General features: G+C 41.6%; 1 protein-coding gene across 1 annotated transcript in view; it reads left to right on the top strand.

Moving 5' to 3' along the window:
* Positions 1 to 24,450, top strand: part of FRY (FRY microtubule binding protein) — a 258,709-nt gene that overhangs the window by 227,870 nt on the left and 6,389 nt on the right. Inside the window, exons 54-59 of the mRNA XM_034663782.1 lie at positions 1,965 to 2,131; positions 3,567 to 3,756; positions 8,305 to 8,454; positions 9,570 to 9,668; positions 11,694 to 11,777; positions 21,801 to 21,911. Of these exons, the coding sequence (XP_034519673.1) occupies positions 1,965 to 2,131; positions 3,567 to 3,756; positions 8,305 to 8,454; positions 9,570 to 9,668; positions 11,694 to 11,777; positions 21,801 to 21,911 (801 nt within the window). The remainder of the gene's footprint in view (positions 1 to 1,964; positions 2,132 to 3,566; positions 3,757 to 8,304; positions 8,455 to 9,569; positions 9,669 to 11,693; positions 11,778 to 21,800; positions 21,912 to 24,450) is intronic.

The following is a 24,450-nucleotide window of genomic DNA, read 5'->3' on the forward strand; positions in this document are numbered from 1 at the left end:
ATAAGTGCTTACATATCGGCCCATTAGTATAGAATTTTATTTTCGTATGTTACAAATACCAAAATCGCCTACTGTTGTTATTAATAGGTATCCTTTATCCTAAGTTTGCTTATGGTAGTATAAAAGAGAAAGTTATAAAATAATTTTTAAAATGTATAAAAGAATATTTTTTCTGCTACTTCTATTGGAAAAGATATAATACTGGCTGTTGTGTATTCTTTTATGGTACACTTAAAACAGATCTGAGGTCCAGGGAAATCGATGTACTTTAAACCAAGGACAGCCAACCAAATCACAATCACTTAAAAATGTTGAAGTTTAAGGATTTATTTCTAAGAGAGGCTCAGTGCAAAGGGACTACAGTCAGGATTCTCAGTCAGCAGAGGCCCTTTTGAGCCAAAAAAGGTCCAGAAAGGGAACTCGTCTGAGATTAAAATGCCAGAATCCTAGGATTAAGAAATTAAGTTTCATGGAAAGGACATCATAAAATTAATGTGAAGTTATTAGCATTTGCTATTTCTCAGTCTTAGAACAGTCATTTTCTCAATTTTTCTATTCTGATTGCTAAGTGGTAATATGTTTATGAACTCACACAGAAATCATCTAATTCGATCAAGGAAAAGTTAAGTCTCATTTCTGAAGGGCTCTCTCTGTTCTCCGCCTGAGCTGGGTTTCTGCAACGTGCGATACGGCTGTGATGTTAGAAAGGGAAAATAAAGGACATTTTTGTGAGAACTCAGCCCTCCACTAACAGATTCAGTTTATGTACACTAATAACCCAGACCAGTCACCGGCGGCCAGTCTCGTTGGCACCACTGTAGTTTTTAAAAGCCGGAAAAAAGCAGATATGGATAAGCCTCTGAAACTCAGTACTTAGGAGCAATTCCTTCAAAGACATGAGATAGCTTGTTTCCCTAACATATCTTTAAACACCCCTCTTAATTTCTCTATGAATCCTAGATTCAAAGTACTAACTGGGTGGCCAGCCAGCAACCCGTGATAATGCTCGAATTCATATATATTTCCTTTTTGCCTGGCTTTGGTTTTGTTTTAAGAAAATGACTCACTGAAACATGTGCGTGTGATGTCTTCCTCTCCTCTTCTGGTCTGTAACCCAGTTGCCTTCCTTCCTCTCATAAAGAACAGTCAGTTCTCCAGCTGAGTCCCCCTGGCCCACATTCAAACCCAGCCTCTTTTTCCATTGCACTCGCTGTGTCTCTCTCCGGCCCCTCACCGATCCCGAGCCCTTGCGTTTTGCTGCTCATTCTACAGCAATGTGAGAGCAGCCTCTCCTATCCATTATCTTCGGGGGGGTTTCAAGAGCAGAGCATGTATGTAAATGGGTCTTAGAGGATTTCCAGTATGGAAAGGCCCATCGCCATGGCAGGCCCAGTGAACAACCGCGGACCACGCGTGAACCCTGCAGGTATAGCTTGAGCATTTACTAGACCTCTCACTGATGATTCTAAATTCCAGTTTCCGTAGGTAAAGGAATTCTGTATCGGAGCGTTCCCTCTGGATAGGCTCGCTTTAGAAGGCGAGGTTTGTACAGTAGAAAGAGCTCTGAATCCAAAGGCCCTGATTTATCTACTTGATGTGAGACAAGTCCCTTTCCCACACATGAGTTTCCTATAAAATGTGAGGGCTGGACCAGGGGGTCTCTGTGGTCTTTTCCAAGTTTAGCTTTTATACTCCTGTAATCATGGGTCCAATGTGGCAATCTGCTGAGAGCCTCTGTGGAAACTATTGTAGGCAAGACTGAAAAGAAGGTAAAGAATGAACAGTACTTCAGAGAATTCCCCAGTCCAGTTATAGAAAGTGACTGTACTGTAGCCGGAAAATCAATGCCCCCAATTTCTATCACACTCGGGATTTGTCTCTTTCATTTTTCCTTTAGTTGAATAGATTTTCCCAAATATATTCTTACATGGTAGGGGGACTCTTTCCTCTTTTTCTTCTTCCAGGCTGAGGCCGTCCGGGAGGAGGAGGACACGGCCGTGCATGAGGACGATCTCTCCAGTTCTGTCAATGAACTCCCAGCAACCTTCGAATGCAGCGGTAGCTTTAGCCTGGACATGACTGAGGCAGAAGAAAAAGGCAACAGAGCCCTGGACCAGTTTACTCTCGCAAGGTAAAGAAGCCCCGGGGGAGATGAGTGGTGACAGCATACCTGGCGTGTTGTGTTACATTCACTGTATCTCAGGTGAAAGGTCATATGGGCACTGCCAGGACTTCCTAATGAAGAGTCGGAATTGACTTCTGACTCCGAAGGCTCTCAGCTGGTCAGAGTCTTCCAAGCTAGGCGCAGGGCCTGGTGTGGAACAGAAAGGGTACTCAGGTAGTGATGCCTAAAGCCATAGAGTAACACAGAGTAACACAGAGCAACGTAAAGCCATAGAGTAACATAGAGTAACACAGAGCAACGTAAAGCCATAGAGTCACTCAAAAGCCAAAGAGGGGCTTGGGGACATGGTCCAAGCCTTGCGAGCTTTGAAGATAAGACGGGCAGAACTTGGAAATGAGGAGTTCTTTCCACTTCTAATTAAAAGACAAGAACAAGAGACTCTTTGTAAGTTAAATACCTACTCTTTTTTTTAAGTGGGCGGTTTTCAGCCTAGTGGAGGACGTTCTGAGACTAGTGAGATATAGTCAGAGAACACGAAGAGACAAAAATAGAGAGAAATAGATAAAAACACTGATGCAGGGGCTCCAGGGTGGCTCAGTCAGTTGAGCGTCTGGCTCTTGATCTCAGCTCAGGCCTTGATCTCGGTGTCATGAGTTCAAGCCCTGTGTTGGGCTCCACACTGGGCATGGAGCCTACAAAAAAAAAAAAAAAAAAACACTAATGCAGTGTCTAGAAAAAATCACAAGTGACAAGGCTAGAGATTTACTTCTGGGGAAGAATGACAGGAGCCTAAAATCTCTCTTCTGAATGTGGAAGAGAACTAAGGAGCTTTTGATATGGCCAAAGACCTTCTGTTATGGTGAGCAGTATCTGTCCTTGGAAGGAAAAGCCGAAGGTAATAACCTGCAGAAGAACTCAACCTTTCGCCTGTGCTCATTATCTCCCCTTTCTTCGTCCCTCTCCATGTCTCTCGCCCTGCGTTTCTATCCTTCCATCTCCTTCTCTCCCTCCACCCTCCCCTCCTGGGCGTTCATGCATGTGCAGCCATTAATACTCTCGCCCACAAAGGACAAGTGAAAAGATTCCAAATTTGTGTTCTAATGGTTCATAATGAAAACTGAAAAGGCACAAAAATGCCAAAAGTAATGTTTTTATGTCTGGGGAACAGCGGCTGGGAAAGTGAGACCATTGCTGGAGGCTCTGGGGCAGGTCCCAGCTCACTATAAAGGAAGTCAGAAGGGGAGGAATCCCAGAAATTCTGGAGGTGGAAATTCTCTTTCCTAGATTCAGAAGAGAATGTCGAAGCTCGGGGAAGGAGAGCTGAGTCCCCGAAGCAACCTCAAAGGGAGGAGTGGGCGGGCCAGCGGCAGGGCTAGAGCGGAGGCGACCCAGGAAAGGATGACACAGCACTTGTTGACAGGGTTGTTTTCATCTTTCCCAGCTTTGGAGAAGGCGACAGGGTCGTCTCTCCCCCGCCCTCGCCCTTCTTCTCGGCCATCCTTGCTGCATTCCAGCCAGCAGCCTGTGATGACGCGGAGGAAGCCTGGCGCAGCCACATCAACCAGCTCATGTGCGACTCCGATGGCTCCTGTGCGGTGTATACGTTTCATGTGTTCTCCTCCTTGTTTAAGGTACGGGCTCACAGTCAGAGGACTGCGTCTCGCAGGGGGGCCAGCAGGCTTCCGAGGGCAGGAGGGGTGGTGGTTTCGTTCTGGGTTTGTACTGTTTTCTCCTCCAGCTACCCTTCAATGGCCTCTGACTCCAGCCTTTCTTCTGTTTAACCGAAATCTGCTCAACCTTCTCAAATTGCTATTGCAATTCAGCCGACACAGTCTACATGCTGTACTGTTCATGTTTGCATTCTGGCTTTTGTGGATGTCATCCATTCCAGGCAACTGTGACACCAGAACCATCGAGTGGTATTTCCTGCCAAGCCTATCCTGCATCCCATCTTTCCTCTTAGACACTTCCTCTGTCTCTCCTTTTTCTTCATTATTCGTGTTTAGCCTTTCGTTGTCTTTTACCTCTTCTCCCCCATGAATTCCTTAAACGTGTCGTAAATGCTTCTGAACGCATGAACGGTCATACTTTGCTTCTCCTGGGTGAACCACAGCCTGCTAGTTGGTCCATACAGTGTCTGCACAAATGAGAAACAGATGCCCCTTCCTCCAGACCAGTGAAGTACCGAGCATGGCCAGCAGAGGGCAGGCTGGCTCTCAGTCCCTCTGCCAGGCACCCGTGGCATCTTGCCCATGGCTCAATGTAGCAGTCTCTGTGTGGACACCTTCAGATTTCACTCGTTATCCCCAAACACACTTACAACAATGACTGAACCAAAGAGATGGAGGGAACTCGACTTCTGAGGGGTGCTTGAAGGTTTATTTTGATGCCTGCCTGTCAGTGTGCAAATTCCTGTCAGTTCCTCTATGTATCTTGCTCTGAACTTTTACTCCATATTTCATCAAATGATTGGTGGAGGTGGGAGGCAGCAAAAGAAGAGAAACACGGCTTGTTATGAAGAAACCCTGAAGGTCTTCCGTCAGCACTGGAGTTAACTGGCCCTCTGTGCTGTATTTGCAGCTGATCCTGAGAAAATAGCAGGGCTGGAGGTAATGCTCAGCCAGGAAGATAGGTTCTAGGTGAAGCTTGACTGACATGGAAACATAGTTACCATAGAGTTTAAGAGAAAACTAGTTTTAAAAAAAACAGTATGAACAGTACTTCTTTTTTTTAATATTCAGAAAATAGTGACGATTATATACTAGCAGTTCACTGTAGTTTTACTCAGGGTGATGAGATTATGGGTGTCTTTTTCTCCCCCTTCTTTTTACTTTCTTTCAAGTTCCTATTTTCCTATAATGGAGATGCCTTTCTTTCAGCCTTTTTTTCTAAACTCATATTTGATAACTCACAAAATAGAATTGCCACTGACAATACAAGGGAAACATGGAAAGGGACGACGCAGTTCCAGCCTCCAGTAGACATGAGTGATGGGCGAATGAATGGACAGACAAGGGTGGAACCCCCTTACACTGTTTCACAAGTTGAGTTCTGTGGAGTATATCATGAGAGGGGGACCGTAACTTGGCTGGCCTGAGGGATGGGCCCACTCATCGATTACTTTCAAGAAGAGCCATGGCAGAAGGGAAAGGCAGGAAAATCAGGAATTCTATTAAAAGTGGGATCATCTGCCTTGAAAAATTTCCAGTTCAGGAAGCTGCAATTTAGTTACTATAAAAAGTAAAGTCTGTTTTTGAGCTTGATGGCCCTTCTTATGACCCATTTTTTGGAGAATTATATACCAGTAGTACTAATAGCTATGGTTTCTTACTTTGAGTGTTACTATGCTGCTCTCTCTCAAGTTTTCCGTTTACTTTCAGGGAAATCTTTTAGAAAGTTGACTGGACAAACTAAGGTTGTATCTGGGATTAACTGGGGGCCGGAGAGGCTATTAGGCTTAAGAGAGAAAACAATGGTTTGCTGAGAGATAGGAACTCCAGAAACACTCTAACATTGAGCCAGATGGAAATATTAAAACAAACCATGGGAAAGTTACCATTTGAGGCAAATTTACTTGTTAAGGATTTAGGAACAAAGTAATTTATTTTTAATATTGTTCTGAAGTCTATTTTAAAATAATGGTTAATGGTTAATAATTTAAGTTTGGCTGTTGTAGTATTTTTTTCTTATTACGGTCACTAGACTATTTGTGCTAAATTTTCTTGTCCTGAGCAATACTTTTCCCTCTGCCTAGCAATGGCCGTGTTCTCTTGGCCCTCAGCTATACTCCCAGTAAAACACAAACCCCTGGTTGGAGCTCATGTCAGCGAATGAAGCCTTCCCTTCTTTCTCCCTCTCTGTCACCTGGGATCCCAAGCACATTGTGGTTACATCTGTCATGCTTGTCACATTCTATGAGAATTACTTGTCTGTTTCGCCCAGAGAGGGCAAGTAACTGTCTTACACCTGGCACAGTTGCTAACACACAGTAGGTGCTCAGTGAACATAGGACGATGAATGGGAATCTTTTTTAGCAGGAATCTTAAATGGACATCTGACTTGATGACAGTAGATCAGCAGGTTGTCCCATGAGCTGGGAGGTGGGGCTGGGCCCTTGGGTACGGGGCACTTTTGGGTTTGAGCTTTATTTTTCCATTCCTGTATTAGATTAATCCCTGTGCAGCTTATCTACAATAATAATCATACAAATGTGTACCTCTTATTTCAGTTTTTAATAATACATTTAGCCTTGGGGCACCTGGCTGGCTCAGTCATTTAAGTGTCTGACTTTAGCTCAGGTCATGATCCGAGAGTCGTGGGACAGCGCCCCTCATCAGTCTCCCTGCTCAGAGGAGAGTTTGCTTCTCTCTCTCCCTCCACTCCTCCCCGGCTTGTGCTCTCTCTATCTCTCAAATAAATAAAATCTTTAAAAAATACGTTATATTTAGCCTTAAGAACTTTCTCAACTGTTACCAAATGCTATGAGTCACAAAATAGGTATTAATAAAACATGCTGGAAATGAAATACATTTCAGGCATGCAGTCTATTAAGCTGTTGTTATGTCCCCACCATGTCTATGTACTGTTTTCCCACATTTTCCGGTGAGTTTGAAGGCCACATTTCCCTGTATTTAGTTGAATTTGGGATGGGTAGAGAGGAGGTAATTGCCAAAATAATTTGGTTTTAAAAATGAGGAATTGATTTCTAATAGTCCATCATGGCCACTTTTCCAAGTGTCTTAGCCATCATGTGTCTTTCCCGTTGCTCCTGTGTTAGGATGTCATCATTGTATCACATGGTGCCTCCAAATTATATGATGTGTTTATATGGAAGTTAGGTGAGGGCAAAACTGAGTGTATATCCCCTCAATATTACCTGCCTTTATAAGAGGCTCTAAAGTTCCCTGACAGATACTTCCCAGACCTCACCTTATCCTTAGGTCAAATGGAAAGAACCCCAAACTCTTTGGGGACCTGAATCCTACTCCCGGCTCTGCCACTCAAGTAGGTGTTTGATGCTAGACATGGCATTTCTCGTTCTTTCTGCTCTAACATTCAGTCAAGGTTTTGGGTTTTTTTTTTCTAACCACACAAAAAACTGACATCATAAAGACATATGTATGTCCTGCATTATGCCAAACTCTCATATATATGAAGTAAAAAATAATTAATATGCAACATGGTTGGCATTTCTCTAATATAAAGCATAAAGAATCAACCTGCTGTTGTTTGGGGACATGTACTTTCCTCACAATAGGGCAGAGAGGATTTCTCCTGGATTTGATTCCACAACTCAAAAGGTATGACATCTCTTTGAGGAAAGCCAATGCCTTGGACTGGAATTATTTTTTGGTTAAATATTGTGCTCTTTTTGCTGAAGATTCTGTGTGTTGGAAGCTTAAGGGCTGAGACACGTTCCCATTTTGGCACCGACACGGGCACGGTGATTCAGATTCCTCCTAATTCTGGTTTTGTCCTCGGGCAGTATAGGAGAAAGCAGCTCTTAGGAAGCTCTGTCAATTTGTGGAAGGAATATGAGCTCTGGAGTCAGGCTCCCCCTTCCTTTGTGACTTACTAGCTGCATGACCTTAGGCAAGCCAGGTCTTAACCTTGACTTCTTCCCCCGGCTGTGAGGATTAATGAGTCAACATAAGCAACACTGTGGGATGGGGTTACAGACACCGGAGCGGACACACTCTCAGACGGAGATATTATTCCAGACCCAAGTAGCATTTACTTCCACTTTGCAGAAGCTCAGATGGCACTATTTTGGTGCTGTTTCTCAGGAAGCTGTGATCTTGGGGAACAGAAGAGCGTTACATCTCATGACCTTTCCTAACTCGCGCACATTGACGTAATCGGAGTAATTTCTCACTGACCTGACAGATAGTGAGGAGGAATTGCTGACCAGCACTAACCACCAGCAAAAAGGAAAGCACCATTTATTTAAAAGATTATAGAAGCGTCCACACTCTGAGAAAGGACACTTTAAGAAGAAATTTTGTCCACACTGGGGTGATCATTTACTTAAGACCAGCATTCACTCTACTCCCTATCTCCCCCACCTCTACCTGAGGACCTATGCTCATTTGATACTTTTACAAAGATTAAAAAATTGGTTTTTCTAGTGCGTAAATTAAAACTTGCCCTTTACAAATGGTAATTATTTTGCCTTTCAGAATATTCAGAAAAGGTTCTGCTTCCTAACCTGTGATGCTGCCAGTTACCTTGGAGACAATCTCCGGGGAATCGGGTCCAAGTTTGTCAGCTCTTCTCAGATGCTCACCTCCTGTTCCGAATGCCCTACGCTCTTCGTGGACGCTGAGACTGTGAGTACTCCCGTCTCTGGCGGCAAATGGCCGGCCCAGCTTAGTAAGGTGTGGAAATTCCAGGAAGCATGCTTGTGTTGTGGCTTGTCTGAAAGATACTGTCAGTGTTTGCAAGCAGCGCCGTGTTGTGACAGGACCCCCAAAGGCCTGAGTCTGCACAGTATTAATGTACATTACCAGCCAAGGCCAAGTCATTTCAGAGAATCGGGAGAAAAATCCACCTTGGTGCTCCCCTCCGTGTCCTTGGCACCTCTCTCCAACAGCTCTGGCTTTGACAGCCTTGAATAGGTGAGCGAACCCCCAGAGCTGACCTAGCTTGTCCCCACAATCCCAGGTTGGCCGGCCAGATGGGGCTCCAGAGGCAATATGTCCTCGTTCTGCTCACTCCCAAGTCTCAGATAGAGACTGATCGCCCCCTGGAGGGATTCATCCAGCCCAAACTGCAATGCTGAGTGTGAGGGTTGATTAAAGCATCCTCCGGCTGGCTGCTAAATTAGGACTTTATAAATAAAAGTCTAAGCCTGCATGACGGGTGAGCTCTTTGAGGGCTCGGGTCCTCATGCAAATCACACAGCCGTCTCATACGCTGAGTAATTATGAGTTGAGAACCAACACAGATGTGCTTTGCTTTCAAAAGTCTCTGAAGAATTAGTCTTTCCAAGAATTTGGTGGTTAGCTACCTTGCAGCAGGGACACAATAAGAGAAACCATTCTATCATCTTCAATGATTTAAAGTTCAGATTAACTATAAAATCAGTTCAAAAGTCTGTTTGGGTCTGTCTTCACCCTACTTGGAGTATTACTAGATAACGATACTAGAGTTCATGCATAAAATGGATATAGTTAATGTGGGCTCCTACAGACACATGTTAAGATTTGAGTGTCTATACCGATATGGAGAAAACAATATTTTCATAGGAGATTTGGATTAGCAAACTCATATCCAATTGCCATTGCAGCTGATCGTGGAGCAAAATGACACGTTGCACAGCTTACTGAGCCACTGGTCCCCATTTTTCATTATTTCTAAATATACTTCTCTTTCCTCTCTCTGTGGTCATGCCTGTGTTTAGTTATCTCTAGTTGTTTTAATACAAGTGATTTTCTGTCTTTAGCTCCTTTCTTGTGGACTTCTGGACAAGCTCAAGTTCAGTGTTTTAGAACTGCAAGAATATTTGGATACCTACAACAACAGAAAAGAAGCCACTCTCTCAGTAAGTTTTTGTGTTTTGGTGCATATACATTTAGTTAAAATCAAATGAACCCCACCACTATGAGCCCTGGGGGGTGTTGTGACTAATGTAAGATGATAGGGTCTGCTCCTCCGTTACGGACTACAACTCCAATTTATTAGTGGTGGAACTGTCAACAGTAGGGATGATACAAAAATGGTGTCTACAAAAGAATCTTCAGCTTTCATTTTTAGCCCCATAATTTCCCTACCCAGAAACTGGGAAACATGGGTATCTGCTTGATATGTCTCCTTGTCAATGTCATTAACTCTTCTCAGAGATTTAATAAAATTGTTAATTACTTCCTTCCAGTGTTTGCCTCACCTGAAACTAGATGGGGTGAATCTCAGCTCCCTTCTCTTAACTACTCTCAGGTGCCTCTCCCTGATCTCACTGCTTCTTCTGGCCTCGACTCCTGCTCTTTATTCTCTTTTTCCTTCATAGATCTAGACTGTAAAATGTTAGAGACAGAGGTGATCCAGAAACCAGGCAAACAGACCCCCCGATTTCTGACAAGTAATTGTGTGTAGTATCTATGGGACACCTTTTATAAATATGCCAAACACTATTTTAAAATCAGATGGACGTGAGTTCAAATCACAGCTCAGCTACTTAAGGGTTAGTGAACTTGGATAAGTTACTTACCTCCTCATCTCAGACATATCATCTATAAGACGGTGATAATAATTAATTTGCAGAATTGTTGTAAGTGTATAACAATTATAATAGTCATAGCATATATCATTTCCTGCGTCCTTTCTACTTGCCCAACAACCTGATCAGAGTTATATCTCTTAAATCATGGAATGCTCACAACTACCCTGGAGTTGCTATTATTGTCCTAAATAGCTAGGATGTGGAAAGCTGGTATTGAAACCCAGACCTATGGGATTCAAAAGTCCATGCTCTCAAACACAACACAGTATTGCCTTTAAAATAGAAATAACATTTGTAAACTGCCCAGCACAGTGCCTTATACACAGAAGACATTCATTATAAAGTTGCTTGTTTTGTGTTTGTTGTTATTGATCTTTTCACGATCTACCCAAGGGCGAGAGTTCTGACATTCTACTATAACAATTCCCATTGTCTTCTATTTCTGTGGCTTTACTGGTCATGGCTTTCCAGCTTCTCCGTCATCAGTTAATAAAAATAATCCTTCCATTCTTCTTGGTGAACAAACCAATCTTTTGATGTCAGATATGAATTTTAGTTCTTCAGTGCTTATTGTTTTGTGCCTGGGGGTTCCTTTTCATACCTGTATTAGTTACTATCTGTATTAGTTACTATCCCACATACTTAAGGATGGCAGAATCTCTAAATAGCTGAGCTGTTATTTTAAGTGTTTCTTACATTGAAGTAGACCTGCCCCCACAGAAGCCACCCAATAAACAGAGAGGTAGGTGGGCCATGAGTACCATGATCCAGGATCCCCCAGCCTGTGAGGAATTGTTGGTTTTATTCCCCAAATCTCAATCATATGAAAGGTTTCTAACTGTATATGATTTTTTTAAGTTTATACATAAAATAGGAATGGTCTGGTGAAACCATCCTCCAGGAATATTGTATCACAATGCTGAAATTATATATTTAAATGAGCATCACAAGGGGCACCTGGGTGGCTCAGTCAGTTAAGAGTCTGCCTTCGGCTCAGGTCGTGATCTCAGGGTCCTAGGGTCGAGCTCCATGTCAGGCTCCCTGCTCAGCCGGGAGTCTGCTTCTCTTTCTCCCTCTGCCCTGCTCGTGCTCGCTCTCTCAGTCTCTCTCTCTCTCTCTAATAAATAAAATCTTTAAAAAAAATAAATTAGCATCATTGAACCCATATGAATAGATATTTTAATCTCAAATAGATTAACCAGAAAAAAATAATTTCAAAAAGGCATTATAGCAAAATTTTATATTACTGTGATTAGAAGCTTCATCAATTTTCCCTGACAGGACTGATGATAAAAATGTTCTCAGGACATCACTGATTTTACCTATGTCTGCATCTCTTTCTGACAACAGTGGCTTGCAAATTGTAAGGCAACATTTGCAGGAGGATCAAGAGATGGAGTAATTACCTGTCAACCAGGGGACTCGGAAGAAAAGGTAATGAAAACCTGTTAGAATTTCTCTTTTCCGTGCTCTGACAGCGTGTGTTGATTTTGATGCACCCAAGAAGCATAGAGCATGAGAAAGGAAGACACGCAATGGGTCACCCCATTACATTCACAAGAAGCCAGTAGAGTAAGACGGAATGATGTTCAAGCCAAGCATGACTGTGTGTTGATGGGATTTGTGGGGAGGGAGTCTCCTTTTTGGAAAAGCAGAGGTATACAAATGATCTTTCTGCTGGACATCATTTAACTATACTAATCATTTCCTAATAAATCTGCTCTTCCTTTAGAATATAAAACCAAATTTCATTCATTCTTCACCGAATCATTTAGTTTCTTCAGTGAAGGAAATCTTTGTTGACCTTTCAGCAGTCACTCTAAAACAGCTATGTTTTTTGTCATTTAGAATTGCTCTAAGTATACTCCTCAGACCAGCTGGCTTGTAAACGTGTCCTATGTTGTCAAGGCAGTGGGGCAGAAAATTATGAATGGATTAAAATCACTCATTCTGCAGTTATGTACTAAGTGCCTCCTGTGTGGTCCACATGGTGGATATGATAATGAATAACAGACAAGCCTGCACCCTTGTGGGGCTTCCGATCTTGTCTGGGAGACAGTAATCAAAAAATCATATAGGTGCAAACAGCAATAAGTGCTATTAAGGAAAGGCCCGTACGCTATGCAAGAAGGTAGCAAAGGAACCTGATCAAATGGGGAGGGCAGTTCTGAGAAGCCTTCTCCATGGAAGTACCATCTCAGTGGAGATCTCAACTATGAGCCAGAGGTAGCCAAGTGAAGGGGAGTGAGTAGAGAGCCTGTGCAAAGGCCCTGAGGCAGGAGGGGACATGGCCCTTTGCAAGAACTGAAGAGAGCCTGCATGGCTGCAAGTGTAGAAAGCAACTTGGAGTAAAGTCTGAGAAGAGTCTGGAGAAGCTAGCAGAAGCCAGACCATGGGCTTGGGTGTTTATCTTCACAGCAATGATAGGCAATTGAAGTGGTTTAATGGGTGGATAGGATTAGATTCAGGCTCCTGCACTCTACTCTGGAAACAGACTGAAGGGCGCCAGAGTGGATTAGGGAAATCAAGGGAGGAGGCTGCTGCCCAGTCAGGCAGAGGTGATACCTTGTAATTACAACACCACTACTGAAAAAAGCATTTTGGATTGTGCACCCTTAAGAGGATGAGAAACCATCTTCCTGTGTTAGACACAGTGCTTTACTGAGGTGTAAAGACAAAAAAAATTGAGGGGTATACCAGTGGTGCAATTCAATCTGGTAATTGTTTGAACAAGTTTGCAGTCCTGAGAGTGACTATCCTTGCCATGGGTGAGTCCCTAGGTGAGCCCCTCGGTAAGTGTTAGTGAAGAGGTACGAGATCGAACAAGCAAACTACAAGACTGAGAAATATCTAGATAGGGTTCTAACATGTGGGCTGCATTTCCACATCACTGCCCTTCTTGAGGACACATTTCTTTTCACATTGTATCTTACAGAAAACTTTCATATCCCTGAAGTCACTGATCTTCCTGGGCATGGGAGACGGGGCAAGCTGTGGCAGCCCCATTCTAGAGAAGGAAACCAAGCTTGACTTGTCCAAGGCTTCATGGTTGATAGGCGATGGGCAAAAACATGGCCTGGACGCAACATCTGGAAACAGGCCAATGTACATAACAAAGGGTGTTATCTATATTACATTTTTAAAATACGGGTTTTATGACCTCACATGAGATGTCTCCAGTAAGCGTAGCAGAATGTGCACTTCAAAATACAACAGACTCCATCCTTTCCTTCAGCCCCTGAGTATGCATCTGTGATGGGCTACCTCAAATGACATGTGACTCTGATTTTCACTGAATAACCTGTGCCATGAGCATACCCCAGAAGTAATGTGTTAAATACATTACACATACACACACACATATATGTGTATATACATAGATACACACACTTATATGTATATGTGTATCTATATATACACACATGGGTTATGGTACAGATTTTTTGACCATCCAGTACACCCACGCCTTTTGATTCCAGGCCCAATCATCTCTCCACTATACTCTGCTATTAAAATAAATTCAGTCCAGAGAAAAGTTACCAAGTTATGACTTACAATTAGCAAAAACTTAGTCCAGTTCATGATACAGTTGGTCTAAGTGGACTGTAAAAATAGTTATCTAAACGTTTATCCTCAATCATCTAATTCTGTTATATTCTCTATAATCAAATCTCAATCAGGAAAATGCAATAATACGTTGCAGATTTCTGGGAATGAGGGTTAAAACAAAATCTATTATTTATTTGTTCATTTGTATACAGCTTCCTGCCTAATCTAAAACCTCAGGACTTCCAGTTAAATTATCCTATTTCCCAAACATTTCAATTTGTCTCTGTTGCGCTTATAGTTTATTTCTGTAGTTCTCTTTTGTTCAGTTGCTCCTTCCCCATCCCCATTTCGTCTCCACGTCCCTTGAAGAAAGATTTCTGTTGTTTTTGCTTAATCTCTTACTTCTTGCTGGTTTTTTTCTTTTTCATTGCCTCCTCATCCTCCCCCTTTCTATGCACCTATGTTGTAGTCATGTTTCTTCTCATCCCTTTTCTTGTCTTTAGACTTCATTTCTTCTTTCAAGTATTTATACGGGACAACTCTGTTAGCATTATAATAAAGGCTTGAGAATACAAACATGGAAAGAAGAAACCAATCGTTTTCAAGCACCATACATATATAATCTCATTTCATCTTTTACAACAGTCTTTGGAATGGTTTTTCCAATTTTGCAGATAAGAAAGTTGAGGCTGAGAGGCTGTCTGCAGGCCAGATTCTTCCCATCCCCAGAATGCATGCTTACTCTTAGTTTAAAAGTAAAAACAGACACATAGGAAAAGGCTAGAGGACAATTTCCAGCATCCGTCTAAATGTCTGTAGGGTTTTAAGAACCTGCATAAAACATCCAGCAGGGAGGAGAGTGGGCTTGTCAGGAAGAGGTCAACAGAAGGCCATATTCTGAGTCTGATGTTTACAGCATTTTTGCAAAACCAGCCTGGCTCTCTTCCCATTACTGGTTTTATCCCAGTGCATTAGAATTTCCCTGCATGGCCTGTGGATGCAGTGATGACCAGAGAACCCAGACAATGAACAAATGTCCTAAAGAAGATGCTTTTGGTCCTTTGTATGTGACAATTCTAAGGTTGAAGCTGGTCTGGAAGGCAAATTGTATCCCATCTACCAGAGAGGGCGCTCTCCCACTGAGTCAGGCAAGGCTGGGTGATTTGTTTAAATCTTCGGGATACTTTGTTAAATTCTCTGTCGACCCTGGAAGTAGTTTGGCCACTGGGCATGAAGTTCAAACCGCACATTCTCTAATCCCACCCACCTTACCTAAACTTCTGAATGTCAGGTCTGGCTAGGCACAGTGGGGTAGGTAGAAACGAGGAAGACTGCATTGCCATTGCAGAGAACACTCAGTCAGGGCCAAAAACGGACTATAAGGGCAAATGTGGGGGAAATCTTTACACGCTACTAAAGGTGGGCCTTGAGAGTGGATGATGGTGTCACTCCATTGAAACAATCTTACATCCAGAGTTGACAGAGATATTATTTTGCTAATTAGAGCTACTGTCTGGCTTCTGTCCGAAGGCAAAATCCAACAAATGTTTGACCTCAGAGCACAGCTTACCCTCAAGTGATTCTCTCCACTCTTTTGTTTAGTCAGGTTCCCTGTCTTCTGGAACAGTGTGAAGTTGCCAATTATTCTGAGCATGGAGGCAAGTGGAATGGGGATGGGAAGTGACCTTATGACTCAGAATCTCTGTCTGAATGCAGATTGTGGAGTAAACATGCCAATGATTATTACAGGAGTGTTTCTGTTTCAGAGAAGTGTGTACTTTAGGAAAGGATTAGAACTTGGCTTACTGAACTTAGCAAAGTAAATTCTTGAGCTCTTAGAGAGGTCAGTCTGCCAGAGATGGAGATGGTGTACATGCAGGCATATGGAGTCTTCCCATCCCCAAACCCTACCCAGCCCAGTCTGGTCTTTGCCACAAGCTGATTTCTGGTCATTCCAAACAGGTGGCGTAAGTGAGAAGTCACTGCTGAATGGTTTGTAGAAGAGAATATAATTCCTTGATGGGTGTCGAATATTTATTTTCTTATTTCTCTTGTATTCTTAACATGAGGTTGTAGGCATCAAAATAATGTGGAAAGGTTACACTGGTAGCCTGTACACTTGTAACCCAATTCACAGACATGTTTTATTAACTGGCCTGATTTAAAAATTAAAATCGCTCACACATACACATACACTCACAACAGAACACTGTCTCTGAAAAAGAAGAGCCAGCAACACTGGGCCTGCCTTCTTACATGGTGGCCACGAGCTTGGGCTGCACATCAGTGGCCCATCTGGTCCGCTGTCCACCATTTCCCGCCACATGCTGAGTTCCTAGCCCTGAAGGCAAGAGCCGGGTGCCAATCAATCAGCATGATGCTTGGGCTGCTGATTTTCTTGTAATAGAAAAATGTGTTGCTGTACTTAAGGCCCCCAAGTGGGGAAGTGGAAAACCAGACAGGGCTGTGTGTTTCAAAAGAAATGGGCCACCCGTTAGCACCCGCTTGAGAGCAAGTTACTCTTGCCTGCGTGAGAAACCTCTCTATGTATACAAGACGCAAGTGCCTGTCTGCTGGACCTGCTCACTCGGGCATCTATTAGTGGAGAATTCTCAGTGCATGTACAAAACAAATGGTTTCTCTACCAAAAAAAAAAAAAAAAAAAAGCGTCTCTAATACTTGGGAAGTATTTTTGAGGGAAGCCTTATTTTAAAAGACAGGCATGATTAGTGGATGATTTAGGCTTCCGGGTGATTATAATAGCCATTCTCCCAGAATAACGCCCAGCGTATGCTGAGAAGAACGTAAGACAAGGAGTATGATCTGCATGTGTCCCATGAGAGCAGTTTCACTGATTGGCAGACCCTGCTTTCCCCGAGTTTTCTCAGCCCGAGCCAGAGGAGGGACAGATCTCTTCGTGACCTAAACCAGCACTTCTAATTAAGAATCTGGGTGTCCACTGACCTTTCCATTTCCTGTGGAATTCATGTGGAGTGGCTCCCGCTGGGGTCGTTGACGTTAACAGAAATGTGGGGCGGGGAGAGGCAGCTCAGCTCCGGCTGCTCCGGATGGCAGCACGAGCCTGAGCTCTTCAACGACGAATCCGGCTCACCTCCCAGGTCCTGCAGAGCCGGCCCTGGCAAAGCTGGAAATGTTTCCATTTCACCCGTGAGAAGTGATGTTAGTGGGCACAGTCCCAATTCAACAGGTATTTCTGAGCACTCCCCAAACATGTGGCTCTTCAGAGTCAAGGACAATCATTTACATTTAGCCCAACTACATTTCATCTTATATTCAAATCGTCATTCCAATTACTAGGGTCTTTTTGGACACTAAGCCTCTCAGTTATGTGCTTCCTAGCCCCGCATAACGTATGCACGAGAAGGCTGCAACCTCTGTTCTTACACAAACTGAAGGAGACAAGTTGCAGTTTCTGCAGTTAAACTCTAACCCTTTAAACATCACCCTTCAGATAGAACCAGTTACTCTTATATAAGGAATCCTCTTCCCTGCGTTGGCTGAACAGATGTGTCTGCTGAAGTTAAAGTTTTCTTAAAAATAGTAAATACCTTGGGCCGTGTAATCTGTATCATAGGCTTAAAGGTATTTGTCATTCAAAGCTTTGAAAGATATCCATGGCCAAGGTCCAAAAAACTACTCAGCACACACAATACGACAGTCATCAGTGAGCCAGCGCCAAGTGATATTAGCGACAGGCAAGCACATGCTGCTTATGCCTGCTTCGCAGACCAGATGCAGCTCTACCCTGGAGTCAGGAAGCTGCGACCTTAGGCTAGCTTGATTACATTTTGTCCCACTTAATTCAAGCCAGTGGCTTTCAGAGATTAACTATGATGAAAATAATAGCTGTTACAGCACACGATGGCTCATCTTCTGTCATGGCGAACGTCTCTCAGATTGTTACCTGACTGGCTCATGTCCTACGCATAGGACTCATTTCAGAGCAGAATACAGAGAAACAGGAATGGCTATGCTACTGTTAACGAACAAAAATTAGATTATTCTGGGCTTTTAAATCACCCTGTCTGTGATCAGTTTTTAACATCTTGGTTTCTTGATCTTTTTTTCTTGTTTTGAGAAAATATACCTCTAAATCCAATTTATGGATCAAGTTATATGAGGTGTGCAGGAACAGGGCTTGAAGAAACTCCTTCTGACCAAATAAAATAGTGCCATTCCCATAACATTTTCCAAAGAATCTTAAGTCACCAAAACATAAACACATTCATAAAGATTTATGAAGGGATTATTCTGAAAACCTGGATACAGGAAAACATTAGCACAGGAGGGATAAAAGGTTTCAACATTTTCCATAAAATCACCCCCTAGAAAGGCATTTTTCACTATCTTCTTGGGAGCTCGAAAGGCAAACGAGGCCCCAGCCTGTGGCCTAGGTAAGGATTCTGAGATAATAAAAAGCGAGGTAGCTTGCACCAACCTACCTAAAAAGGAGCATTTAAGAAGGGTATTGAGAACTGGTGCGCCAGGTTGGCCATCCCCCAAGAAATACAGTTTTGTGCCTTGAGAGCTGAGTGGGAGGAATTCATGGACAATGAAATTCCTCAGCACCAAGCTGGAGTCAAAAAGTCTCATTTGCCTTTATTGAACAGAGGACCTTCTGCTTTAACTGATTTGACGATCTTCTTGGATTACAACCTTGTTTTGGAAAACAGTAGAAAGATAGCAGTTTTTTTAGTACTTAAGGTTTGGTTATAAAAACATCTAGGCATAAAGTTTTCTTGAAAATACCTCAGGCTGTGTAATCTGCATCACAGGCTTCAATGTATTTATCTTTCAAAGCTTAAAGATAATCATGGCCAAGGTCCAAAAAACTATTCAATAAACATAATACAGTAGTCATCAGTGTGCCCGACTTATAGGATATTGGTAAGAGGTGGGGCAGGAAGAGACCCTCAGAGGGTGGGGAGGGAGGTTGGCAGTGGTGGGGCTTTATGTTTGAAGATACTAATAAATAATTTGATAGTTTTGTGTGTGTAGTGTACCTTATATTAAGTATAATACATTAAACTGATAACCGAGAGCTGGGTTTTTAAGTTGTTGTTTTTTTTTAGAAAAAGCTTTAAAATAAGTGGTTTTTCCTATCAAGGATTACAAACTAAGTTAGATATGTTTTCAAATATTTTGAAAATCCAGAACCAGATATGATCCACAATTAGGAATGGCCAAATTGATTTTAACATTCTGTCAGACTCTGATCATCTTTCTAACACATCCACACTTTCCTTAAAGCCAAGTCTGTGGTTATAATATGATGACACCAAAAAATGGGAGCCAGAATTGAACATGGCTCAGTTACAAATTTATATTATTCTAAACTACCCACCAGTTCTAGATTACTTTTAGAAATTGAAAACAAAATTATTACAAATGAAATGCAAGAAAATTACTTGTCATATCTCACACTTGTTTGGTACTATACAGATTAGGTTTAGTCCTTTGAAATGACTATATTTCACAGTCCTATAAAATATTCTTAACTAGGAAGGCAATCTAACTCTAAAGCAAATGCCACTTACATTGTTAATTATATTCTATGTTAATTAGATAGTCATAGTTTAGCAAATAGGATTGAAGACTCTGCCTTAACTAACAGGTAGTAATAGTATAATTTGTCTGGGCTACAGTTCTTTCTAGATCATTCAGTTGGTCTCCTCAGTTTTACTCCGTCCACATATTATTCACAGTTAAACACTAAAACCTTCAAGCAATAAAAATTTTGACTTCTGGTCTCCAAGACTGACAAAACCTAAACCAATTAATCAGAGAGTCTAAACGATTACCAATTATATTTTTCAGTGACATGTTTCCCATTCAAGCTTCTTTTTAACTGGACCGCTGTGCATGTTGAATGGGTACAAGACGTGCAACCATTTATCGAGTTTGGGCAAGCAATGCTAATACTGCTGACGGTTCTGCTCTTGGAAGAGGGCCATGCTTTCCGTTGCATGCATTACACTGACCCTGTACTTTCTTTCCTTTCCTTTGTTTCCTGTGCCATGCTTGCTGTGTAGCAAATGGAATCTCTTGCAGTAAGTTAACTTTCTTTCATACTCTTTGTCCATTTTAGGCATGGACCCATAACAAATCTTATTTTTACTGTTACTATTATAGCTCTTAGCATGTTTTCCCCTTTGCGTTTCATTTTATTTTATTTGGTAGACTGAGACATGCAGTGAATTAGTAGCGTTCTGGGCTGCTTTTGTCCCAAAGTAGAAACTCAAGTTGCTATGAGTTCTCATACTATCAATGGGATATTTTGAGTAATACTCATCATTATCCGATACATAACAAAGGTCAGAGTTTTCATAGCTAGGTTTCACCCTAAATCTGTAAAGGTAACGTTATGTTTTTAAACAATACTTTTTTATTTATCTGTAAGTCTCTGGCAGTTATCTTTTATACCAGATTTTAAGAGATTTCCCTAAAGAAAGGTTTCAATGATCAAAAAATAAAATGCTTTACTGAAACAACCAAAGATCTAGTTTGGGTTAAATGATGAGTGTAGCTACTTCTTTAAGCTTATGTTTGGTATCAACATAGAGAGATCAAATCAATCTAAATCTAAATCTGGAATTGTTATCCCCCCACCCCCACCCCCAGGAGCCAGGGAAAGGACAAGAGAAAGAAAGCTTCATTGAGCATAGCCTTAGCATGGACTTTGGTAACTTTTAACAATTAGGATCAAAATTCTATTAACATTATTAATAGGATATTCTTCCTAAAGCCTAAATTTAAATTCTTGTAATTTCTCTCCCTAAACTGATTTGGGGGAAAAATTTTAAGGGACCTCAGAAGCTCTCAATTCTAAGCCGAGTTCTTTATAGTCCATTAGCAAAAGAAAGGCCCTATTTATCCTTACTTAACCGCATTTGAAAACTGTGAACAGTGACACAGTTTCATTGACGCCACGTATTTAACCCACTTTCCCTGGTGACTGCTGAGCCATGAAATTCTATCTCCTGAAGGCTGCTCCTTTCCTTCCACAGAATTCCCGTCCACCACCTAGGAGCTAACTCATTCTTAAACAGGCAACGTGCAGAGCCCATTACAAGCAGATACAACTCAAAGAGTAGTATGATCATTGGTGCTGGAATTACTCAAGATTTATTTTTCCCTCATAGGATATGTAAGCCATATAATGAAAACATTTTAAATTCTAGAGGTATCTATAGGGCTCAGGGGCCATTTTGTAGGACTCCTTTTTAATGTTCTTTCCATAAGAAAGTTTTGAATGTTCCCTTAATGTCTCCTTTCTGTTAGCACTTGTAGCCCCTTTTTTCTCTCTGTAATTCAACAAATATTTACTAAGCACTGAGCAGAAGCATTGTCACTAAAACTGATACAACACCTCAGAGGATCGTACGACTGTTGTGTTTACACAGACTTTGAGATGAGTGCACTCTAAATGGCAGCCAGAATCGTCACATGGAGTAACCTCCCAAATTGCCGCATTGATAAATTTGACACCTAGAATGACTTAATGCTTTGCCTTTCGAATATACTTTTAATAATATTTTTTGCTTTTTAAAACAATTTTACCTTATAAAAATTAAGACAACTGCAATTAAGATGACGACAGCTATAAGGTGTAGATATTTAATTGGCAAACATAATGAAAATGTGGTGATTCCCTGAGGCCCTTTATAGCTATTCCTCCTAATTAGTCATCTTTCAGAAGCTGTTCTATCGTGAAGTTCTCACTGATATTTATTGACTGGATTTTGTTGTTCTGTTTCATCTGGAATAAGAACAGCTAGTTATGTTTCCTTGATTAAAAAAAAAAATGTTTTTCTCCACCGAGATTTCACTTGGGATACACAAATGATCTTTAATAACTGTTTCTTCCCATGCACACTCTCTCTTTAGCAATTGGAACTGTGTCAGAGATTATATAAGCTGCACTTCCAGCTGCTGCTGCTTTTTCAGTCCTACTGTAAGCTCATCGGCCAGGTGCACGAAGTCAGCTCCATGCCAGAGGTGAGCCACACACCTCCCGACCCCAAGTCCTACCATGAAAATCATCCCTTTTGTTCTCCTCCCCCATCCCATTTATAACTGTCCAAGTGATTGTATTCCCACATAACTGATTTGCTCAAACACAAGACTTAAGTATGTGTTGTCTTTCCTTCTATTCTCATTTGGCAGTGCCAGGACTAGGGTAAAGCAAGTGACTAGCCTAGGCACAAAATTTAAGGACAGCCCTGAGAGTGAGTGCCTCCCTAATGCTATACCGAGAGGCCTCACCTGGCCCACTCTGATCCTGGCCCTGGTTCTGGACATCCTCATTTGAAAAAGTTCCTGTGTTACAGTTTTTCTTCTTTATGTTTACCTTTTCGTACTTGCCCTTACATTCAGATACGAAGGAAATATCTACATGACATTTGATTCTCTTCAGTTGCCCTGTCCTGCTTAGCATTAGGTTGCTTTAATATTTTTAAAAGTAAAGTAACAAACATACTACTTCCAAGTGAGCCAAAATTTTCCTAGAAGTGAAGAAATACTACTGCAACATAGTAAGTGAAATAACGGTGTTGTACACTCGATATTATGGAATCACAAAGGGCAAGAATCTAATTCAGCTGGAGGTGAGGAGGTTGAAATAGGAAAGCTTTCTGGAGGAAATCACAACACCTGAGCTGATTCTTAAAGAACGAGTTGGAGTTAGATGAAGTGAGGGCTAAGGAGAAATGTTCCATTAAGCAGCTGCAGCATGAGCATAAAGTGGTAAGAAAGAGAACTACAGGGGCGCCTGGGTGGCTCAGTTGGTTAAGTGTCTGCCTTCAGCTCAGGCCATGATCCCAGGATCAAGCCCTGTGTTGGGCTCCCTGCTCAGTGGGGAGTCTGCTTCTCTCTCTCTCTCAAATAAATAAATAAAAATCTTTAAAAAAAAAAAAGTACAAGCAACTTAGATTTTTAAGATTTTATTTATTTTAGAGAGAGAGTGAGAGCACGAGCAGAGGGAGAGAGAGGCGGGGAGAGAAGCAGACTCCATCCTGAGCATGGGGCTTCATCCCAGAACCCTGAGATCATGACCTGAACCAAAATCAAGAGTTGGACACTTAACCAACTGAGCCACCCAGGTGCCCCAAGTACAAGCAATTTAGTATTGCTAGAATATGAAATGCAAACCAAAAAGAAGTGACAGAATAATCAGGCACAAGAGACAGGTAAGGGTTAGATGATGGAAGATACCTTGCCTGGGAATGTTTTGGTTAGATTTTTATGGCAGGGATGTGGAGGATGGATTTGATGACATGTAGGCTGAAGACAGGGTACTAGTCACTAGGCTGTTGAAATAGCTCAGACAAGGATGACGGTTTCAACCAGGACAGAAGGACTAGGTATCGAGAGGGGACAGAAGATGAATGGAAGATTTAGCACAAAAGGTCAATGAAACCGACTTGTTCTTTCTTATCTTTGATATTAGCCATTCTGACTGGCGTGAGGTGGTATCTCATTGTGGTTTCAATTTGCATTTTCCCTGATGATGAGTGATGTTGAGCATTTTTTCATTGGACTGTTGGCAATCTATAGATCTTCTTTGGAAAAATGTCTATTCAGGTCCTCTGCCCATTTTTTTTCACCACATCGTATGAGTCTTTACATATTTTGGAGATTAACTATAAGATACATCTTTTACAAATATATTCTCTCATTTAATAGGTTGCTTTTTCATTTTTTAATGGTTTCCTTTGCTGTGCAAAAACTTTTTAGTTTCATGTAGTCCCATTTGTTTATTTTTGCTTTGTTTGCCCTTGCCTGAAGAGACCTATCCAAAAAAATATTGAAAAGACCAGTGCCCAAGATTTTACTGCCTATGTTTTCTTTTAGGAGTTTTATGGTTTCAGGACTTACATGTAAATCTTTATTTTTGTACATGGCATAAGAAAGTGGTCTAATTTTTCCAACACTATTTTGTGAAAAGATTCTTTTCTTCTCCATCGTATATTTGTGCCTGTGATAATTAATTGTGTAAGTATGGGTTTATTTGTAGGCCCTCTGTTCTGTTCCAAGCATCTATGTATCTTGTTCCAGTACCATACTGTTTTTATTACTATTTTAGCTTTGTAGTATAGTTTGAACTCTGGGATTGGGGTATCTCCAGCTTTGTCTTTCTCTCTCAGAATTGCTTTGGCTACTGGGGCTCTTCTGTGGTTCTATACAAATGTTGGGATTATTTGTTCCAGTTCTATGAAAAATGCCAGTGGTATTTTGACAGGAATTGCACTGAGCTATAGATTGCTTTGGATAGTATTGACATTTTTAAAATATTAAATTCTTCCAATTCATGAAATGTGGTATATCTTTCCATTTGTTTGTGTCCTCTTCAGTTTCTTTCATCAATGTCCTACAGTTATCAGAGTGTAGATCTTTTATACATTTATTCCTAGGTATTCTATTCTTTTTGATGGAATTGTAAATAGGATTGTTTCCTTACTTTCTCTTTCTGATAGTTTCCTATTAGTGTACAGAAATGTAACAGATTTCTGTATATTTTGTATCCTGCAACTTCACT

Source organism: Ailuropoda melanoleuca, chromosome 7 (assembly GCF_002007445.2).
Source record: "Ailuropoda melanoleuca isolate Jingjing chromosome 7, ASM200744v2, whole genome shotgun sequence".
In the NCBI taxonomy this organism is placed as follows: Eukaryota; Metazoa; Chordata; class Mammalia; order Carnivora; family Ursidae; genus Ailuropoda; species Ailuropoda melanoleuca.